This window comes from Kryptolebias marmoratus, linkage group LG12 (assembly GCF_001649575.2).
Source record: "Kryptolebias marmoratus isolate JLee-2015 linkage group LG12, ASM164957v2, whole genome shotgun sequence".
In the NCBI taxonomy this organism is placed as follows: Eukaryota; Metazoa; Chordata; class Actinopteri; order Cyprinodontiformes; family Rivulidae; genus Kryptolebias; species Kryptolebias marmoratus.
The window spans coordinates 4,083,482-4,104,676 of record NC_051441.1 but is presented as its reverse complement, the minus strand read 5'-3'; the positions used below and the strand labels follow the sequence as shown (position 1 = coordinate 4,104,676).

Here is a 21,195-nt window from a genome sequence, read left to right as displayed (position 1 = left end):
TTTTGGCCCTGGGCTAGGGTTAGGGTCTCGTCAGGGTTTGAGGGGTTAGGGCCTTTTGGACCTGGGTTAGGGTTAGGGTCTCGTCAGGGTTTGAGGGGTTAGGGCCTTTTGAGCATATTTTAATATTTACGAGGAAAATTTGGGTTTGTTGCTGTATCCCCGTCAGAAGAAACCGTAACCCAAGAAGTAGCATTTTAGATGATAGAATAAATAGAATAATAAGTCTTAGAGAAATATACCATTTTAATGTCTGTAGTAATAATAATATAATTAGTAATAAAGACTCACAAACGAGGCAATATATGATGAGTCCAAAATTTTAAATTGTTGAGAATGTTTGAGTTATATCCTCTCCTTTTCTCTTCACGTCTTTTATTGTTGTGTGTAAATCTAATTTAACCAGGCGTAACTCTATACTTTTCATCAAATGAGGAAATTAAAGTTGTTTTAATGTTCAAAATAAGAGTCATGCAACAGAATAGTTATTACTACGCATCCTTCACAGAAAACCGATGAACTCCACATAAATATCTGATGTTTTCAAACAAACTGCGCGGACCGAGCGGCTCGTTAGACGAGTTTCCGTCCGGCAGCTTTTCTCGTCTCTAATGAGCGTCTGTCTCTCAGCCAGGACCTCATCTGTGAAGGACTGCTTTGTGTTTCAGCGCCATCCTGCCAAGTCCCGGTCCCGCCGGCCCGCAGGCCGAGCCGACCGACCGATCGATGCACCACTTAGCGGCCGTGAAGGAACACATCGCAGTCATTTGACCCGGAGGAGCTGAGGGAGCGGGCGCACAATCCAATAAACATCGAGCCGCTGAAACGACTGACGGCTTGAGAAACTCCCCCGGACTCCGGCGATGCAGACACACCTGAGACCAGGTACGTCACCGCTGCAGCTACACTCCTAACATGAGCTAAAGATGAGGGTTAAGGTTTAAAAATGGAGCTTTAACCCCGGGAAAAGAATCAAACTATTCAAAAAAGGACGGATTGTTTGCATATTTTGGTTTGAAAGATTCTTAAAGGAGTTTTAGTTTTGGTGTAATATGAAGTATATAGACTTGTTTACAGAAAAACACTTTTTTTGTTCTTATATTTAAGGAAATAAAATAAGAAGCAATAAAATTAATCAGGATCAGGAAATAAATTATTTGTCGGTTGTTTTGGGAAACTTTGAAGCTGTTGCAATGATGTAATTTGCAATTTGTTTGGGAGTTTGTAGCCTTATTAAAATTATTAAAATTATTAACTTCTACAGCTGACCAAATTCAAGATGGCCGCCACAGTTGACTGATCTGATAAACGGCCGCAGCTCGGTCAATTTTACAAACATTTGCCTGAAATTTGGGGTGGTAGTAGCTGAGACTGATCCCGAACACGTATAATGAGCGCTAACAGATCGCGCAAGAATTTAAAACTTTATCATGAACTATTTGGAGTCTGTCAGCAAAATATCTCATGGAGCGCCGGAGGGATTTTATGCATCCGTCTGCGCAGTTGAACAGTTGAAATGAAAGCTAAAATCTTGTGTGGTAGTCGGTCTCGTTCCCGATCTTATTTCTCAGGGTTTGATTGATTAATTTGTTGATTTCTCTTGAATTATTCATAGTTTTAAGACTCCGACAGCTTCAGGGTTTGTTTATTTTATTCCAAGTTGATGGAAAAAAGCCGGATCTGCTGATGTCTGCATTGCAGATCAGAGAATCTGCAGCATATGAAGCAGATGATAGTTTGCAAACATTTGAGCTTTTCGCAGCACGACTGCCAACAAAACAATCTCATAATCTTGTGCCAGAGAGCCCACAAAGGAGGCCGAAGCCACCTGCTCTGCTGCTTTACTGCCGTCAACGAGCTGACGCCCCTCCTCCCCTCCTCCCCTCCTCCCCTCCTCTGCTTCTTCTCCTTTTATTTTTTTCTTCCTGTCGGCGTTGAGTCACGCTGAAGGCTGTAATTCACTTTCACTAATGCAGCTCTGCAGCGGCTGCCGGAGCACAGAGAATGATGAAACATTTCCCGGCATCCGAGTGGGTCTGCCTCGCTCTGGACCACTCCATGTTCTAAATCCCTGCGGGGATCATTACAATCATAACAAGAACGTCCTCTTAAGTTTCTGAAGTCTTATATCACAGGACAGGACCAAAAAAAGTATTTACCTCTAATATTAAAGTTGTGTAAAGTGTGTCCATATCAGGATTTATTAGCATCAATAACCTAAAGTAGTCATCTATATCAGAATGTAGCTTCGCTGTGGAGGAACTTTGTCCCGTTCTTCTTCACGGCGCCGCCTCAGATCAAGGTTTCGAAGCGTCGGTTCAGGTCTGGACACCTTCTGAAGTAAACTAGTTTATCTGATGGTTTTCCTCGTTTTATTTTATATTGTCGTTTTCTTACCAACCGCTGCAGAAAAGCCAAAGATTCGTTTCTGTCTCTGTTACCATGAATCAACCAGATGGATTTTGATGAAACTTTCAGACAGTAATCACAGGACGAACCTCTACAGCTGATTCAAAATGGCTGCCCTAGCAAACACAAAAAACGGCTACAAGTCAGTCAGTTTTACAGATACTGAGCTCAAATTTGGCGTGGTAGTAGCTGAGACTGGACCTCAGCACATACTCTGAGCACCGTCCGTTCCGCCTGTTAGCGAAATATCTTCTGAATGAATGGGTGAATGTTAAAGAAAGGTGCAGGAAGTAACTGGACGTAACTGGTTAGCTTTCGGAGTCCATCCAAACCAAGATGGCCGCCTCAGCTGGTCCACGTTAGCCGACATTAAACTGGTAGTAGCCGAGAGTCGTTCCCAACAAATGCTCTGAGCGTGAGCTTTTACTTCTGTCATTTCTCAACATCTTCGTCTGAAAGTTGGTGGGTGACAAGCATTTCTTCACTGATTGCTAGTTTAATTTACTTTTTGTAGCTGTTTGATGTTTATTTGTTGGGAAACTGTTGCTGTTAAAAACATTTCTTTGTAATAATTTAGTTTCTCTGTTGCTGCCGACTGATAGACTTAAAGAAAAAACGATCAGAATTAGTTGAAGCTTCTGCAGAAAAGGACTCTTCGTCGTTACCTTCGTCTTTGGCCTCTGAGCGCCAGCAGATAGACGAGGCCAGACTTCCTGATGAGCCCCGGCGGCCGAGAGAACGGCAAGAAAGTTGTGGCGCCGGGGCGAATATTAGAGGACATTAAGCCTCCTGCTGCCAGACAAACGGCAGCGATCTGAGCTGTAAATATGATCCAGAGAGGCGATTCCTTCCTCTGGTAATCTCAGAAAGATGGATTCAGATCACACTTAAAGAACCGACGGTTCTTCTGTGATTCCTCACTGCAAGGGTGGTTCTTATTCTTCTTATTTAGGATTTATTTCACCAGGAAGAACAATGAATTCTAAGAAAAGTAAATATGTGAAAGCATCCAGTATAAAAAAAAAAATCCTGATTAGTTCAATCTAACACAAAAATATCAGACCAGGGTTTCTGCTGGGTCCCAAAAACATCCAGATTTTCCGTTTTACGTCTTAAAATACATTTAGTTCATAAATTTGTACATTTGTTCATTCGTGATCTCCAGCTGTCAGAGTTTATTTGCTCCGTGTCGTGGTTCCGTCTGAGGATTTCTAATATTATCCTAATAAAACTACAACTCCCATCATGCAGCAGTCCTCTCATTTCTTGTTGTTTCGGATCGATTTGAATCGTGAAGGTCGTCAAAAAGGACCGAAACTTGTAACTCTGACTCGTTTCATTCATCCCGTCTCACAAAGGGGAGCTTTTTGTTGTTAGAGGCGATATTGATTTACTTAAATACGTCAAAATATACTTTTATTTTTAATGATTTTTAAAGTGATTCGCAAATTCTGACCATTGCAGAAGCTATAGCTACAGCGTGCTAACTTTATATTTATAATTTAACAATTTACCTGCGCTGTCTGCGTGTGCAGCACAGCTGTGAGACGTAAAATACGTGGATACAGCTGTGGTGCTGCTTGCATCGAGCTGTTTTGTTTTATCTTCGTTGACAGCTGAAGACAGGTCCTTCCTCCTCCTGCAGCCGAAGGACAAACTCCTCCGACTCCTTCACAGTTCAGACGTTTTGCTTTTAGGCAACTGTGTTAGATTGGCATATTATTTTAGGAGCATTTAATTTGAGTATAACAGGATTATTTAGCATGTTTGAAGACTACTGAACTGATACTTGAGATGGAATAGTTCTACATCGAATGTTGGTTTAAAGGTTATTTTTTATTTTCTCATCTTTAAAGTGGTTAAGTCGGGAGAAGCACTCCTTGTTTCTCTGGTTTCTGCTGTTTGCAGTGACGTAAAAGTCAAATTCCTCTGATAATCATCTTTCCGGTCTGGGTTTGTGCAGAAAAAATGAGTTTTGTTTTCAGATGTTTTGAGTTTTCTGGTTAAAATTAAGCTGATTTGGGCACAAAGGCCAATTAATGACTCCAGGTTGATTAATAAGAAGGCCTCCTCTGGGTTACGGTGCATCTGGACTCGGCTCAGTCTTCTGAGTCCTCCAGTCCTCCGCAGACGCCGCAGAGACCCGGTCCACGGGCCGTTTGGTGGCTCGGCCTCGGGTCGACCTGAGCAGGTGTCTCAGAACCAGTTTGGTGGAGACGCTTGTTGACTCGCAGGAAATCGATTTCTGCTCATTCCAGGGAGTTCAGTCCCTCCCTTTGTGTCCCGAGGTTCACGGCGGGGTCGGAGGGACGCAGATGATGGGATTTCCATCTGAATGGTGACAAAAAGGAGCATTGGGGGGGGTCAGGATCAGCCAGCTGGATCCATAAACTGTTGGTGAAAATGAAGCACAGACAGCCGAATGTGACCTGATGGACGTTTTTCCTTTAATTAGAAATGGGTCGTAATTAAGATTTAAGCTGGATGAGACTTCTCTCCTCTCCTTTAATTGCATCTAAACTAAATCAGCAGAGGTGTGGTGTACTTTTACATTATTCCTTATATAAATAATACTTGCATCTTAGAAATAATCACATTGAATGAAGTTGCAGTTTGCCCAGTTTTAATGTCTAAAACATCCACATCTTTCACATGAATTTATAGATTTTTATGTTTTTGTTTGGAAGCAAAACGAGCTTCAAAAGAAAAGTATATGTGTGAATATGGAGAACCTGGAAACAAAATATTTAAACCATCTGGTGACGTCTGACAATCCTCCTCTGTGGATTTATTTCAAAAACAAATAAAATCGTGTCTGCTGTGGCTCTCAAAGCCCCATAGATTTAATAATTTAAGGTCTCCGGAGCTTCAGTTTGTTTTAATCTAAAGCTACTTCAGGTTCTTGGAAGTGGGCTTCTGTGGAAAGGTTATGAACAATTAATATCTTACCTGCAGTAGATGGTTCCTTGAATGGCCTCAGTTTGGAGGAAGAGTATAATTCGGACTGGAGCGGGTCGGAACCAACACCAGAGGGGACTGCTTCCATTTTAAACAGCTTGGAAGCAGCAGCTCATATTATTATTAAACCTTGACGTCACTGACAGGAAGTGACCCCCAGCTGCAGCTTAACTGCTGCTATATGTGCATAAAACACGGGCAAAAACATTATTTTCTTTATTTTAAAAACGACCAAAGGGGAAGTCGCTTCAGTGACGACGTGTCAACGAGTTGGCGGTGAGAACGTATTTATTAAAATAAATAAACATCTAGGGTAAAAAGTGAATTTTGTTGTGCTGGTATTGCAGCTGTTCTTATTGTGCAGAAGGCACGCTCACACCCAGATGGGTTGTTTATTCTAAAAATGTTATATTTTTAAAGAAATTCTAAATCTATTTATGATTTAAACGCCTGTCCTGGATCTGTGAAGCTCAGCCCTTCTGCTGTGAACAGAAAGAGCATCAGACATAAAGAGGGAGGGGGGGGAGGGGCTGAAAGAGGCAGACGAGGAGAGAAAACGAGGAAGAGGCAGCCTCTTTGTGGCAGGTTTATTAGAGCAGCAGCCAGAGGAGGAGGAGGAGGATGAAGACGTGAGGAGGAGGAGGAGAGTGACTGTGTGGCTGCAGACAGAAACCGAGAGGAGATCCTGAGAGAAGGTAAGGAGGTGCGTCCTGTTTTATCAGCGTGAACACGAGGGAGTGTGTGTGTGTTTTCTGCTCCCTCCACCGTCAGCTGGACGACGGCGTGGAGAGCGCCGCGAGCTGTAGCACTGCAGAGAGATGGAGCCGAGCGGGGGGAGGGAGGGCTGCATTATGCTCCACACAGCAGGAGGAAACGAGAAGAGAGAGATCTGTTTTTCTGAGAGGGTGTGTGTGTGTGTGAGGGGGGGGGGTCCTTTCATTTCCTGTCAGCTGTCATCATCTGTGGTTTCCTCCATGTTGGAGATGAGAGAAGTTTGTGGCCACACCCTCTGAGGGATGAGATTAGGTGATGGGAGTGTGTGTGTGTGTGTGTGTCCCTGTCAGGGCGGTTGGATCAGCCGTACGCGGGCGGTTCTCCATCACGAGCCGACCGAGGCGCCGTCGCTCTCGCACCTGTGAGCGTTTTTATCGAGGTTCTCGGCGCGTTGCTCCGACTGAGAGGCAGAAGCTCTTTCATTATCGCCCGCCGCTGAAGGTGGAGGCGGGGCACCTGTTAGCAAAATATCTCATGAATCACTGGATGTACCACCTACAGCTCATTACCTTTTTGATTCAAGATGGCCGCCACAGCCAGCCGGCTCTAGAAGACACTAAAGTAGCTCCAACTCAGTCCGTTTTGCAGACATTGAGCTGAAATTTGGGCTGGTAGTAGCTGAGCATCCTTACAGCTCAACACAAAACCCTGGTGTCAGCTGTTGTCTGTTAGCAAAATATCTCACAAACCATTGGGCAGATTTTAACGAAACTCTGAGAGGTTAATCGTCTACATCTGATTAACCCGATTCAAGATGGCTGTCGCAGCTAATCCAATAATGGCTGTAACTCTGGCGTGGTAGTAGCTGTGAACAGACGGCCGCAGTAAACAACAACGTGGCGTCTTTAAACAAACAAACCAAAACAGAGCTGTCCTGAAACGACTCGCAGCCATCCCATAATAACCCCCCGACAGTTTTCAGATCAGCTGCTGCTGAGATTAACCCCTCGTCGTCCGGCCCGTCTGACAGAACCGTGTTTAACAGCTTCAACTAAAAATAACTGAAGCAGTTTTTATTTTATTTTTTTTCTGCTTGGAAGCGATGAACCGTTCGACGCTGGCATCCCTCCCTGCTGGATCGGAGTACTTGTTTTTAATGAAAAGCTACAATATTTGTTCAGGTTCATCCCGAAAGATTGGAAGCAAAGTTTTATGTTATTCATGTTATTCTGTTTTTAAACGCTTTAAGGTTTGGAAGAATAAAAGATGTTTAATTAAAGAGCTTCCTTTGAAACAACGATCGTTGAGACAGGATGGAGTTGGAGTCGTTTTGGTCGAACCTTAGTTTGCGCTCAGAGAACGTGACGAGGACGACTCTCAGCTACTACCACAGCGGGTTTTAGTGAAGTGAGATTTATTTATGTAACACTTTTCAGCAACAAGGCGATCCAAAGTGTTTTACAACAGAAACAAAACCAGAATCCAATACAGAATGAAACACACAAAAGAAAAACACAACAATCATGTATAATCTAAATGAAATCATGAAACCAGACATGAGCTAAAACAGTCAAAATAGTAGCTAAATAATATTTTAGCATCCACGCAACGTTGCAGGGACCCGTTTATCCGACCTAAAAGTTAATTAAACTGTTTTTAGCGTTGTGGGGCGGAGTTTATGACGAGCGCCGTGCAGAGAACGCCGCTGCTGTCCGGTTGTTTACTGGTGGAAATGGAAGAAGAAGCCTTTTCTGAACAGGAAGAAACGTTGGAGCACTTAATGGATCTAAAACCGTACCAGGATGGATCTCCGGAATCAGATGAAAACTCTTCTGATTCTGATGATCACAGGGACCGTCATGGCCGACAAAACGACGCGCCTAACAACCGATTATCCCCCCCAGATCGCCGTCCTGACGTCAGGTGAGCGCTGACGATGCTCTGATCGACATGGATCGTTTTTATTTTCTCCTCTGAATCCCAAACTGATCTCAGAGCTTTTAATCGCGTCACGTCTGAAGGAGAACTTCCTGTTTCTCCTCTCCTCCTCCACGGTGATGCTCGTTAGTGCCGCCGCCGCCGCAGTAACGAGGGTCGGAGCTTTAAATGACTTTGTTCAAGTTTCATCAACGTTCATCCAGTGTCTTCTCCTCTAATTAATCAGAACTGCTTTAAAACAAACAAACAGCCTTTTAAAACCAGGGAGTTGTTTGGAAAACAGGTTATTAAAAGTCTTTGGAATAAGACATAAAGAAGCAGCTGATTTATGCTCCAATCTAATCGTCTGCCTGCTGAGCCGAAGATGAGCTCCTAACTAGATTTCAGGCAGAAAACGTCATATTTATTGGGGAAAAATAGAAAACTAGTCGCGTCCGATTCTATTTCTGGCTCCGTGGCGTCCGGCGGTTTGATGTTTGGAGTCGCGCTGACGTGAAACAGAACAAATTTGGTGTCACTGTCACTCCTGTGATTTAAAAACAGCGTAATGGTTTGACAAAACAGCTGCAGGCAGGTGGAAACCTTCTGTGTTAATCTGCCAAAAACTCGTTTGATTTAATGCATGAATTAAAGATGTAGAAGAAAGAAAGTTCAGAACTGAATGAAGGATTATCTCTCCTCTCCTTTAACCTCTTTATATCTTTAGTTCCTGAACTTTTCAGCTTTAGGTCCATAAAATAAAAGTGGAAAAGACTCGTGACCCCAACTGCCATTTAATCATCTCTAAGACAAACATTTTACAAGTTTGGACTCATTGTTGGCAAAAACATGTCATTTTAAATCATTTTAAAATTTCCTTTGATTACTGAATATCCTTTTCAAGGCTCCACTCCTGGTGTTTCACGATGAGGTCCTGAAAAAGAGAAATAAACGAGCCGTAGACGAGTTTCAGCTCACGCAGCCTCAGGATGGAGCAGCGTTTGTCGACGAGGGCGACCTGTTTTCTGAAGGTTTTAGCTGCTTTTTTCTGTCCTCGTTCAGGAAGACGCTGATGTTTTTTAGGTTAGGAGCTCTAAGAATACAACTCTGTTCTGGCAGCACTAAAAAAGGAGGGTATGATCTACGTAATTAGGTAGAATTTTACCTAAAAATAAATAAAACTAATCCAAAAAGCTGGACAGAGTCAGTCTTAGAAGAAAGCATTTTTATAAACGTCTCCACTGTTTGAGCTTCGCTGCATTTTATTCACCCACTTCCTCTGTTTGTGTTCATTTGTCTGCCTGTTAGCTAAATATTTTAATTAAATCTGTATAAAGTAATCCTCGGATGTATATCTAAATGAAACGAGCTGAAACTTGTTGTGGTCGTAGCTGAGTTTGTTACAACACAACGTTAATTTCAAGGTTTGTCCACTTTTTGTTTCTAAACATGAGATGATTTTTGTCATAAAAGCTGGTGGCTGATCAGTATTCCTTCACGCTCCTTTCAGTAAATAAATCCTGACTGGGGCAGATATTTATATGTTTATAAGTTGGTTTTGGAGCCTTTATTCTGTCCGATCTGAGGTCGGACTCTTATTGTGATTTAATAGTAACAGCAGACTAACACGTCCTACGCTTCCACAGCCTGGATTTATTACATAAAGTCTGTAAAGAGATGATGTATGACTGTGATTATCAAACATGACTCTCTGCCGTAGCGGAACATAAGCACCTTTTTGTTCGTTTTTTTTTTTTTTCTCAGCTTACATGAATTTTAAATCTGATTTGTCTGCGTTTGTTTTCAGTGAAACCCGTTCCTCTCCTCCTCGCCTCGCCGACCCATGAAAGAAGCCATGCCTGTTCTCACAGCAGGAGCAGGTAAGATCTGTCGGCGCCGCTCCGATCTGGCTGCGCTCCGTCTGTCCCTGCTAATAAACGCCGTGTCCCCGCCCCCTCCCCCTCCCCCCGCAGGGCTTCATGAAACACTGGCCCTGCTGACCTCCCAGCTGCGGCCCGACGCCAACCACAAGGAGGACATGGTCTTCCTCAAAGACGTCTTCAGCGAGAGGAGCCTGGCGTACCTCATGAAGGTGAAAATGAGTTTATTCCCATCGTTGTCCCGTTTAGACGCGTCCTTCCAGCAGAAGTCTTGCAATCAGTCCAGCATTCTCCTCGTTTCAACTCGATGTCGGCCATCTTGACTGCAGTTATTAACCACGATAAATGACTCTCAGGGAACACTTTTATTTCTGGGATTGACGTGACAAACGGGGAGAAAATACATTCCTATCAGCTCTGATCCTCACTGTCAATAAAGGCAGAAAACAGGTTTATTTTGATCATTAATATTCAAAGTTTGACAACAAACTGAACAAAACCATCAAAAATAAATCAGTAATTCAACGTTCTGTTCAGATGATAAAAGATCTGGAAAGAACACTGATTGTTTCCACTAAACGTTGGCAGAGAATTTATTTAGTAAAACTAATGAGCTGGATAAGATAAATCAGTTCGTTTTTATGGTTTATTGAAACACAGAAATGCCAATAATTACGGGTTTTAGATTTACAGACTTCTGCTCAACTTAAAGCAAAGGTTAGAAAGGTTTAAAGTTCACTTTCAGACGTCAAAAACCTTCAAACAGAAACCCTAAATGTTCAATAATTAGAATATTTACTCTTGCTGACTTCGTGTTTCTGCACTTTTTATTTGTTAAAAACAAGAAAACAAAATCAGCAAATTATTAAGTTATTTTATTTGACTTGATTTATTTATTTAGATGTCTGTTTCCCCTCCGGCTGACTTGGATCACGTCTCATTTGGTTTAAATTAAACTTCTGTGTAATTTAGTCCTTTAAATTAATCCTTTATTATTGTAAACGTGCTCGTTTAAAGTCAGGAAGACCGTTTAAATTCCTGCATTCGTGATCGACGGATGGACTGAAAATAGTTCAACGCTGTTCAAAGTTTGTCCGATTCCACCATATTTGTTTACAGCGGCGTGATGGAAGCCAAACATCAACGTCGAGATGAACTCGACACGTTTCCAAGTAATAAATGAGAAATTATCGAAACCAAAATGCTTTGTTCTTCATCCTCCGTCAGTAATTCAGCTGAAATCTGCTCTGGTTTTAAAATCGTTTTCCTTCCAGATCCACGAGAAGCTGCGGCAGTACGAGAGGCAGAGCCCCGCGCCGGTCCTCGACAGCGCCGCCTCCCTGGCTGAGGATGTAAGTCCGCCATGAAACGTTTGTCTGCTTCTGACGGAGCGATGTGACGATGCTGGGGGGGTTAATGCTCTGAAAGTGCTGACTCATCCCGACGCTCATCTAATAAAAGTCCCTCCTGCTCACATCCGTGGGAGGAAACTGCTGACCCGAGCGTACAGGAAGCTGCCGTCTACTTTCCTGGTGTGTTTGTGGCGTTTCTCAGGTGGCCGAGGAGCTGCAGGGAGGACCGATGAGCACCGAGGAGAAGGAGCTGCTGCACCTGCTGACATCGCCGCACCTCAAAGTAAAAACCTTCAGCTGCCTGCAGCTTCGGTTAAACGTCCTGAAAGCAGCGTTTTCTTGTTTGTCTCCCCTCTCCGCCATCAGGCCGTGCTGTCGGTGCACGACACCGTGGCCCAGAAGAACTTCGACCCCGTGCTGCCGCCGCTGCCGGACGACTTCGAGGACGAGCTGGACGAGGAGTCTGTGAAGATCGTCAGGCTGGTGAAGAACAAGGAGCCGCTGGTGAGCTGAGGCGGGAGGCAGCTGACGGCGGGTCACCGTCTCCTTCTGATAACCAGCTCTCCTCCCCGTCTCTCAGGGAGCCACCATCAGGCGAGACGAAGCCACCGGCGTGGTGATCGTGGCTCGGATCATGAGAGGAGGGGCGGCCGATCGAAGCGGTAACACTTTTAATGTCGTTTTACGCTCCTCTACCGACAGAGGAGATAAAAAAGCTGCACAAGTAAAAAGTCAGTTTACTTCTAACCCTAAACGATCCGACTGCACGTTAAAAGCTGAAACATTTCTTTCTTTAAACTGCAGCGATCAGGCAAACAGCTGATTGTTTCTGGACGTTTTGTGGTTTTAGTTTCCGAGCCACTAAAGGAGGTGCAGAGTTTCCACTCAGTCCAAAAAAACCAAAACATAATGTAGATTACGACGTTCGGGGAATTTGAGCGAGGTTGTTTTGCTGCACGGAGGTCAGAAATCTGAGCCGCATTGATTCATGTTCATCCTGCTTAGTTTGTCGAAATCCCTCCGAAGTTCGTTTTCTCTCTCTGCGATTCTTCAAACCGCATCAAGTTTCCAGTCTGCAGAAAAACAAGATGGAAAAGAACGGGGAGGGAAATGAAGCCGTAGCTCGTCATTGTTACCTGTAAACCCACAGGTGTAAACAGCGTGCTGTAAGCTAACAGTTTCCTAAATATTAAAAACTAAATGTTCATCGTTTCAGTTCTGGACTAAACTCAAAATATTAGTTCATGCTCCTTTACCAAGCCTTCCAGAATAAAGTTAAATAGGATGTTTGGATCGTTTTTTTTGCCTGCTCTTTAGTTCAAGTTTCTTTAAATTTGTTTGCTTTTCTTATTATTTGCATAAAAAACAAATAATTATAGCCAAATTGCTAATAAAACAACTCTCGATGCCACTTTTGTTGGGATTTTTTTTAGTCTGAAAGCAAAGTTTGATGCTCTGCTTCAATAAAATCCTGCTTTCAGTGAAGCAAAAGTAAAATAAAGTAAATTAAAGACGTCTCCAGTCCTTTTCTGTGAGTTAAAAGCTGCTGCCTCGTTGTAAGATTTCAGTTCTGATTAAAGGGCAAAGCCGTGTGTTTTTACCAACGACTGGTTCCTGCTTTTCTGCGTAAAGCTTTGTCTCGACGGGCTCCTGATCTTTGCCCCGAGGTAAAAACTAGGATTATTGTTTTATAAGAAAAGCTGGTTTCTGATGACAAGAAGACAGCAGCCGGAGAAAGTCAGAATCCATCACATGATCCCCGCGTTGCCATGGAAATATCGTCCACATGCGACATCAAAAACACGCTCGCCTGTCAGATGAGCCAATTAGGGTCCATGAATGTTTAATGTTCATAAAAACATGGAAGCTGTGGAGCGTTCAGGTTGGGCCTCAGGGTGTGTGTGTGTGTCGTCTGGGAAAGCCGTATTGATCCCAGGCTTTGGTTTCATTGTTGTGGCTGCAGATCTAAAAAGCTTCTCTGCAGGTCTGTGACTCTGAGGCTTGTCCCTGACGTTCCTCCGCAGGTCTGGTCCACGTCGGAGACGAACTCAGGGAGGTCAACGGCGTCTCTGTGATCCACAAGAGGCCCGACGAGATCAGCCAGCTGCTGGTGAGACTGTTCTCACACCGTCCAGTAACGTTTACATCTGGGTTTTTATCTTCTAAGAAGTGTTTTTATTTATATATTTTTCTCATTACGTCGAAGCGTTCGCTGTTTTATATTCATTCTAATGAAGGTGTGGCTTCATCTTTTTATCGTTGTAATGTCCATAAACAGAATATCCACTTAACTTCACTGATACACGACCGAAAGATTGGAAAACTTAAAGGTTTTTATACTTTACTGTGCTCATTTTTTCTTTCACAGCAGCAGAACAAACTAGAAACAAACAAATAAACAGTTGAAGTCGGTGGACCTTCAGCTTTTACCTTCAGACATTTATCGGATTCCGTCTCATGAACTCCTCCAGAACATAATTATTTCATCTACATCTACAGCTGATTACCTTTTAAAGCCAACTCAAGGTGGCCTCCACAGCCAGCCGACTTTAGGAAACACAAAAACTGGTTTCAATTTAGTAGTTTTTTTACAGATTTTGAGGCAAAACTTGATGTGAAGCTGAGAGTCGATCAGAACAGAGTCGATCAGAACAGAGTCTGATCTCAGCGTAAGATCTTAATCTGGTGATATGCATTCCTTCGAGGAATGCCAGGTGTTTAATTAATTAATTTTTTGTTCCTTTAAGTCGCAGTCTCAAGGCTCCATCACTCTGAAGATCATCCCAGCCGTCAAGGAGGAGGACAGACTGAAGGACAGCAAGGTGACGGGTGGAGGACAGAACCTGTGTGTTTTTATCTCCGTGCACAAAGTAACACACGTTTTATTTACTACAGGTGTACATGAGAGCCTTGTTTGACTACACCCCCCTGGAGGACAAGGCCACGCCCTGCCAGGAGGCGGGGCTCCCCTTCAAACGCGGGGACATCCTGCAGGTGGTGACGCAGGACGACCCCACGTGGTGGCAGGCCAAACGGGTGGGAGACAGCAACCTGCGGGCCGGCCTCATCCCATCCAAGCAGTTCCAGGAGAGGTGAGAACATCCGCTTTGTTTCACGCAGCCATTTCTGTTCAGATCCACGCTGTCAGAGGTCAGCTGTGATTAGACGAAGCATCGAGGGGGGGGCAGAGCTGAAACACGGCGACGCGAAGGCAAACGCTGATACCGAGTGTCATAATCCACCAGTAAGATTATCTCCGCGGGCCGAGGGGTTCCTGCCAAACACCGCAGAGACGACTGGATTAACGAGCGCAGAGCGAGTTAATAAAAAATACTTTTATCACTCTCTGGACGCCTGGACGGGAGACACGAGCCCCTCGCTGTAAAGGGTTCACAGGGGGGATATGCTCCTGTTTGTTTGAAGAAATGTTTTAGATAAGAATCTAAAATTTATTGTGCAAAACTGGACACGCAACTAAAACTACAATTAACGTTTCTTGAAGGAATGCTTATCGCCCGCCACTTTTCATGCCTGAATTTCAGATAAATGAGCTGCAGCAGCTTCCTCTGCTTTCTGCCTTCTCATATTTCTTTCTTTTTATTCCTCTCCTTTCTGTCCCGGTGCTTCTCCTCCAGGCGGCTGGCCTACAGGATGAAAATGGGAACGCTCCCGAATCCAAAATCTCCCAAAAAGCCGGCCTGTAAGTTATTCCCTCTTTCCGTAACGACGCTTCACAACACGCAGAGCGAACTCACGTTTCCCCCACCTTCGGTTCTTAGTATTCAGCCTCCATCCTCTGGTGGAGGCATGTTTTTAAAGCTGAAGAGTCAGAGATGGAGGGAGGGACATGAATTAATCTCTTTCATGTTTAGTCCATCTGGCCAGCTGCAAGTTCAGCCTAAGTAGATCCAGCTGCTCGCCACTCCTCTCACCCGCGGCTGTACGGAACATGTAAACACCCAGGTGAGCGGATAAAGAGGCGCACGAGTCCTGATCCGATTAGTCCTGAACCACAGGGGGAGACGAGAGCTTAGCGGTGAGGCGGCGAGCTGTGCTGACGCGGTCCCGACCCCCCCCCTAAACGCTCGGTTTCTTCCTCTCTGACGTCAGCTTAGAGTCGTTCTGCAAAGAAAAGCTGCTCTTATAATGTGCTTAACGCTCTCTCACTCTTCTTTACTGCATTCTGTATCAGCTGAACAAGGATGCGACAAAGGTGGGTACACACACACACACAGAATACACAGTGATGCTGAAGCCTTAAGGTGTGTGTGTGTGAAAAGCTTTGGGATTTCCACTGCTTCTAGCTTAAATCCCACCCTTCTGCTGCAGGTGCGTCAGAGCAGAGTGTGTGTGTGTGTGTGTGTTTTACTGCAACAGGTGATGTGTCAGCAACACAAAAACATATTTTCTTCATCTTCACATTCTTTGTGTTCTGTTGTCTTTTACTCATAATCTGAACATCAACTGCAGAGTTTTGGGGTCCACAGAAAAAATAAAAATCAAAAATCATCTTTTCTGAATCGCTCCTGCCTCCGGTAGCTCCTCCATCATCTCTGGGCTGCACCTCCACCCTCCTCCTCCTCCTGCCTGCCTCCTGTTGGCCCCCACCCTCCTCTTCATCACCCTCGGCCCGACCGCCTCTCTGACTTTTCCAGGTCTCTTACCCGGTGCTTACCCCCCCTCTCTCCCCTGCTTGCCTCCCTACAGAAGACTGTGACTGTGAGGGCTATTTCAATGGACAGTATATAGGTGAGAGCGATGCACATCTTTCTCCTCCCTCCTCCTCTTCCTCCTCTTCCTCTCTGCCTGCTGCAGCCTGGCTGTCTGCTCCCCCCCCTCCTGGGTGCTGAAATGACTGTTGACCTGTCTGGGGTTAAAGGATGAGAAGGCGGGCAAAGATTTATGAATTAAACTTTATTTAAAAAAAGCACCTTTCAGACAGCAAAACGAAAACACAGAAAATTATTTAGTTTAAAAGGATTAAACACCAGAGATGGATAAAATGTAAGAAAGATACTGAAAACTTAGTAGAGGCAAATTAAAATAAGTTACTATTAAGCCTAACTAAAAAAAACAACATTTAATTTATGTTAGTGTTTCAAAAAAAGCAGGTGGCAGCAAAAGGTCCTTAAACTAATAATTAGTGTCAAATTCATCGTGCAGGATCAAAACAAATACAGCCATAAAACTAAGAAATGCTAATTTCTAATTAATCAAACACAAATATCAAGAATTTCAAAATAAAAGCTGGAATCAACACTAAGTTTAGTTAAAGCACAGATCAAATTAGTAAAAGGTTTTATCTAGATATTATCTGTCTGCTTAGTTTGACAGATTAAACTGCTAATAAAGCTGCTATTTTAATAAAATTAACAAACTTTTGTGTTTCAAACAGGTTAATTTTTTTAGATCAGTAAATCATGAAGTTAAGGTTTAAACTCTGATATTGGTCACAGAATAACATCTTTAATGACTTACCAAGTAGGAAAATGAAGCAGCAGCAGCTGCTACAGCCCATAATTTAGCTTTTCTAAGAGTTGTTAAATGAATTATAAACATTGACCAAAATTAAAATAAATCAGTGTTGAATCAGCCAATCACCGGCCCTGATTTCTTCACTTTAGTGAAGGTCATAAATCTGATTAAATTAAGAATAGCTGCTGTTTGGGGGGGTTTGTTTTAGTGTTTAACAGGAAACCAGGTCTCAGGTGTGCTCGTTAGTGACCCCCCTTCTGACCCTGAACATCATTTACCCCCCCCCTCCCGCCCCGCTGCTTTAACGCTGCTGATTCAAACACGGCTTCCCTCCGCTGTCACAACGAACAGATTGTGTGCTTCCTGTTAACCTGCTCGCAGCTGAAACCCCGCCCCCCTCTCTAACTGCTGCTGTGGTCAGTGTGCTGCTCCCCCTCCCCCCTTCACCTCCCTCTCCCCCTCCTCTGAGGGTCTTGCTGCGTTGGACACATTGCACACTCCTCCAGGCACGTTTGTTGCTCGTTCACCTTTGTTGTGAAGGTGTGAGGCGGTGTCGTGATGCTCTAACGCCAGTTATAGTCTCTCCTAAGTGTAAAGCAGTGGCGCCCTCCTGTGGCCAGGTGTTTTCCTGGGAATTTTATTCAGGTACAGTGCCCGGCTCATTCCTGCAGGTACACACCACTGACAGGGGTGGGGGGGGTGGGGGGTTCCAGACTGTTCTGGCCCTGGGAGACCCTGCAGCCAGCGTCTCCCAGGGCCAGGCGGTCCTGAGGGTCCGGCTTTGACCAACAGCAGCATGCACTGACTGTGATAAAGGAAGATCTTTAACTTGTCTCTGCGATGTGAATGCTGGAACAGAAACGTGTCATTTTCAGCCTTAGACGTGTTTAGAGATCTGCATGAAAACAACTTGCCTCACGTTGTGAAATCTCACGACGTCAAGAGTTTCCTCTTTAATCGAGAGCTCGCAGTTTTAGTCCAAACGTTTGTTTACGTAATGCATGACGGTGTGCAGCTGTGAGCGGAGTCCGTCAGACCCAAACTGTTCATCCTCTCTGCTCTTCTTCTTCCCGCTCCGCCGCCTGCAGCTGGTCTACGGAGGAGTTTTCGGCTGAGCCGCAAGGATCGACAGGGCTCGGCGGGAGAGGGTTCGGAAACCGGAGAGCCGGAGTTCCTGACGTACGAGGAGGTGACCCGCTTCCAGCAGAGACCCAACGAGCGACCACGTCTGGTGGTTCTGATCGGTGAGTCTCCAGAGTTGGTGGATTGAAGGCTGTTCTTGGTTTTCTGTTTGACTCAAAGCAATCCAACCCCCCCCCCAAGACAGATTACAAGTCCATGTAAATTAGTTGAACCTATGCAATGTAGTGACTCAATTCAACCAGCAGAGGGTGCTGTAGGCGATTAAACTGAGGGATTCTTGACTCCAGAGTCTGTAAAGATGAACCTGTTCGAGGCAGAAAATCTGATTACTGAGTTTTCTTTATTTGCATCATGTCAGGTTTGTTTAACAAAAGAGTGTAAAAGTTAAAAATGTTCTGTATTTTTTTAAAAACATTTGCACCTCTCTTCAGAAGAAGTTTGTGTACAATTGCCTTCAAGTTTCTGCAGTTAATGTTTTAAACAGTTTTAAAGATTTATGCAAATATTGTTTATGAAAATCTGAGCATTTTCTGGTGACTACATGTCCCTGTTTAAGTTATTTGTTTTGTATTATTAAACAACCATTTAATGGGCCCTCCCCAGTTAAATTCTTCTGGAGCCGGGTCTGCAGCATCCACCCATCATGATCCTGCCACCACCATGTTTCACTGTAGGGATGGTGTTATAATTGGTCTTGTGTTGATTCTGGGGCTTCAAAGCAAAGGACAGCATATATCTGCACCACTTTAATGTGTTATGGAGAATTATCTCTTCTAATTAAACGTTTGTTCTTCCTCAGGATCACTCGGAGCACGAATCAATGAGCTGAAACAGCGAGTGATTGCTGAGAACCCACACCGTTATGCAGTAGCTGTTCCACGTAAGTCGCCTCGTTTTTAAATCCTGATAAACGAACCAACAAAAAGTAAAATGTCTCTCGACCCGACAGACACCACCAGGCCCAAGAAGGCTCATGAGAAAGATGGCGTGGAGTACCATTTTGTCACGAAGCAGCAGTTTGATGCAGATGTTTTAAACAACAAGTAAGTCCCTCCTGCTTTAACTGAGTTTCATTTCAAGACGTATCACTTCTGGTTGTGGTAACGGTTTTATTTTCTTATATAGGTTTATAGAACACGGGGAATACAAGGAGAACCAATATGGTACCAGCATAGAGGCGATCCGCTCTGTGCAGGCCAAGAATAAGATGTGCATCGTTGACGTTCAGCCTGAGGTGAGCTCCGTTTCTTCAGGATAATCCATCCCGACGTGTCCCTGCCGACTTCCTGACCCCCTCTGTATCTGAATCCTCCTCCAGGCCCTGAAGAGGCTACGGACAGCGGAGTTCAAGCCGTACGTCGTCTTCGTCAAACCTCGCATACCCGAGAGCAGACGCCGCCGCAGCGCGGCCACCTCACCAGGAGGGGGCGACCACGGCCGCGTCACGGTGAGTCCTGCTGAAATCAAACACAATGAAGTGCCACCAGGGACACAAATCTGAATAAACTTCCATTTACACATACTATACTGAAAACATTTAGCTCCTATATAAACCTACTCAGAAGCTCTCATACACACCAATCAGATATTTGTAGGTTGTAGTTTTAAACAGAAGTCATTCTGGTTAGCTTCCTGCGTTTTGTGCAGCCTCCGGCTGATATTTTACCAAATAAAATAAGCAATTATTGCTCAGTGGCATTACCAGGGCTCTCAATAATTGCTTATTTTATTTGGTAAAGATCATCCGGAGACTGCACAAAACGCAGGAAGCTAACCAGAATGACTATTCTGTTTAAAACTACAACCTACAAATATCTGATTAGTGTGTATGAACAGTTGTCACTACTTTGTATGAGAGCCTCAGAGTAGGTTATATAAGAGGTAAATGTTTTCAGTATAGTATGTGCAAGTTCATACTCAGGCCTCCAGGACATAAAGCAGCTGGATTTCTGCTCTATAGTTGATGTTAAGCTTCACCTACAGAGCAGGAGTCCAGTTGGTTTAATGGTTGTTCAGGTCGAATCACGGCACTCACCAATCCCAACATGGCCGCTGTCTTCTTAAAGCAAAAATGGAAAAAAATAGTTCTACTTTACCCTGAAGGTCTCCTAAAATTGGTACTTTATTTATTACATGAATTGCCACCATGTTTACCTTGTCTCGTCTTCCTCAGGATGAAGATCTGCAGGAGATGCGTCAGTCTGCCGTTCAGATTGACCAGCAGTACGGACACCTGGTGGACCGAGTCCTGATCAAAGAGGACTCGGCCAGCGCTTGTGCAGAACTGAGAGGGATTTTGGAACGGTTGGAGCGCGAGTCTCTCTGGGTGCCTACCAGCTGGGTCCGGACGTAAACACAACAACCCCGACCGTCCTCCAAACCTTGCACTGGTCTCCTTGTGACTCGATACCTCTCCATCCAGAACCTGAGAAAGAGAAAGGATTACCTCAGTTTCACTCCCCCATAGTTGCCAACAAATCTCCTGAAAACCTTCATTAAACTTACAGCTAACAGAGTACCTTCTTTAACTTTTTATCAGTATGAAAAGTGCCTTTTGGAAATCATCACAAGCCCTCCTAAAAGTTCACACAATTAGTTTTTTTCCATTAGGCTGAACAATGTGGGGCATTTAGACCTCACCTATAAAATAACAGATCGTCTGACCTGCAACTCGAGGAAATACAGATTTATTTCCCACTCCTGTCAAAAATCATGATATACAGGGTCGGCCATTTATATGGATACACCTTCATAAAATGCAAATAGTTGGTGATATTAACTTCCTGTTTGTGGCACATTAGTATATGGGAGGGGGAAACTTTTCAAGATGGGTGGTGAAAATGGCGGCCATTTTGGATCCAACTTTTGTTTTTTTTTTCCAATGGGAAGAGGGTCATGTGACATGACATCAAACTTATTGGGAATTTCACAAGAAAAACAACGGTGTGCTTGGTTTGAATGTAACTTTATTCTTTCATGAGTTACAAGTTTCTCACCACTTATAAAATGTGTTCAAAGTGTTGGATTGTCGATGCAACCCTCTTCACACGACCCCAAAGATAAAAGTCTAAGGGGGTCAGATCAGGAGACCTTGGGCGCCATTCAACTGGACCATGATGACCAATCCACTTTCCAGGAAGTGGAAGTGGGAGAAGAGGGTTGCATCGACAATCCAACACTTTGAACACATTTTATAAGTGGTGAGAAACTTGTAAATAACTCCTGAAAGAATAAAGTTACGTTAAAACCAAGCACACCGTTGTTTTTCTTGTGAAATTCCCAATAAGTTTGATGTGTCACATGACCCTCTTCTCATTGAAAAAACAAAAGTTGGATCCAAAATCGCTGCC

General features: G+C 44.1%; 1 protein-coding gene across 8 annotated transcripts in view; it reads left to right on the top strand.

Moving 5' to 3' along the window:
• mpp3a (membrane protein, palmitoylated 3a (MAGUK p55 subfamily member 3)) overlaps window positions 1–20,361 on the top strand; it is a 23,831-nt gene extending 3,470 nt beyond the window's left edge. Inside the window, exons 2-21 of one of the 8 annotated variants that reach the window (XM_017419455.3) lie at window positions 666–882; window positions 9,803–9,875; window positions 9,969–10,087; window positions 11,150–11,227; window positions 11,430–11,510; window positions 11,594–11,731; window positions 11,808–11,889; window positions 13,252–13,337; window positions 13,975–14,049; window positions 14,123–14,319; window positions 14,863–14,927; window positions 15,420–15,440; window positions 15,935–15,976; window positions 17,282–17,347; window positions 17,791–17,946; window positions 18,645–18,725; window positions 18,795–18,888; window positions 18,971–19,079; window positions 19,164–19,292; window positions 20,019–20,361. In XM_017419455.3, coding sequence (XP_017274944.1) covers window positions 9,839–9,875; window positions 9,969–10,087; window positions 11,150–11,227; window positions 11,430–11,510; window positions 11,594–11,731; window positions 11,808–11,889; window positions 13,252–13,337; window positions 13,975–14,049; window positions 14,123–14,319; window positions 14,863–14,927; window positions 15,420–15,440; window positions 15,935–15,976; window positions 17,282–17,347; window positions 17,791–17,946; window positions 18,645–18,725; window positions 18,795–18,888; window positions 18,971–19,079; window positions 19,164–19,292; window positions 20,019–20,198 — 1,836 coding nt within the window. In that variant the 5' untranslated portion in view covers window positions 666–882; window positions 9,803–9,838 and the 3' untranslated portion in view covers window positions 20,199–20,361. Of the gene's footprint in view, window positions 1–652; window positions 883–5,920; window positions 6,068–9,802; window positions 9,876–9,968; window positions 10,088–11,149; window positions 11,228–11,429; window positions 11,511–11,593; window positions 11,732–11,807; window positions 11,890–13,251; window positions 13,338–13,974; window positions 14,050–14,122; window positions 14,320–14,862; window positions 14,928–15,419; window positions 15,441–15,934; window positions 15,977–17,281; window positions 17,348–17,790; window positions 17,947–18,644; window positions 18,726–18,794; window positions 18,889–18,970; window positions 19,080–19,163; window positions 19,293–20,018 lie in introns of those variants that run through there. The other 7 variants (XM_017419456.3, XM_017419457.3, XM_017419458.3 and 4 more) reach the window with 7 other exon arrangements.
• The last annotated feature ends 834 nt before the right edge of the window (window positions 20,362–21,195 follow it).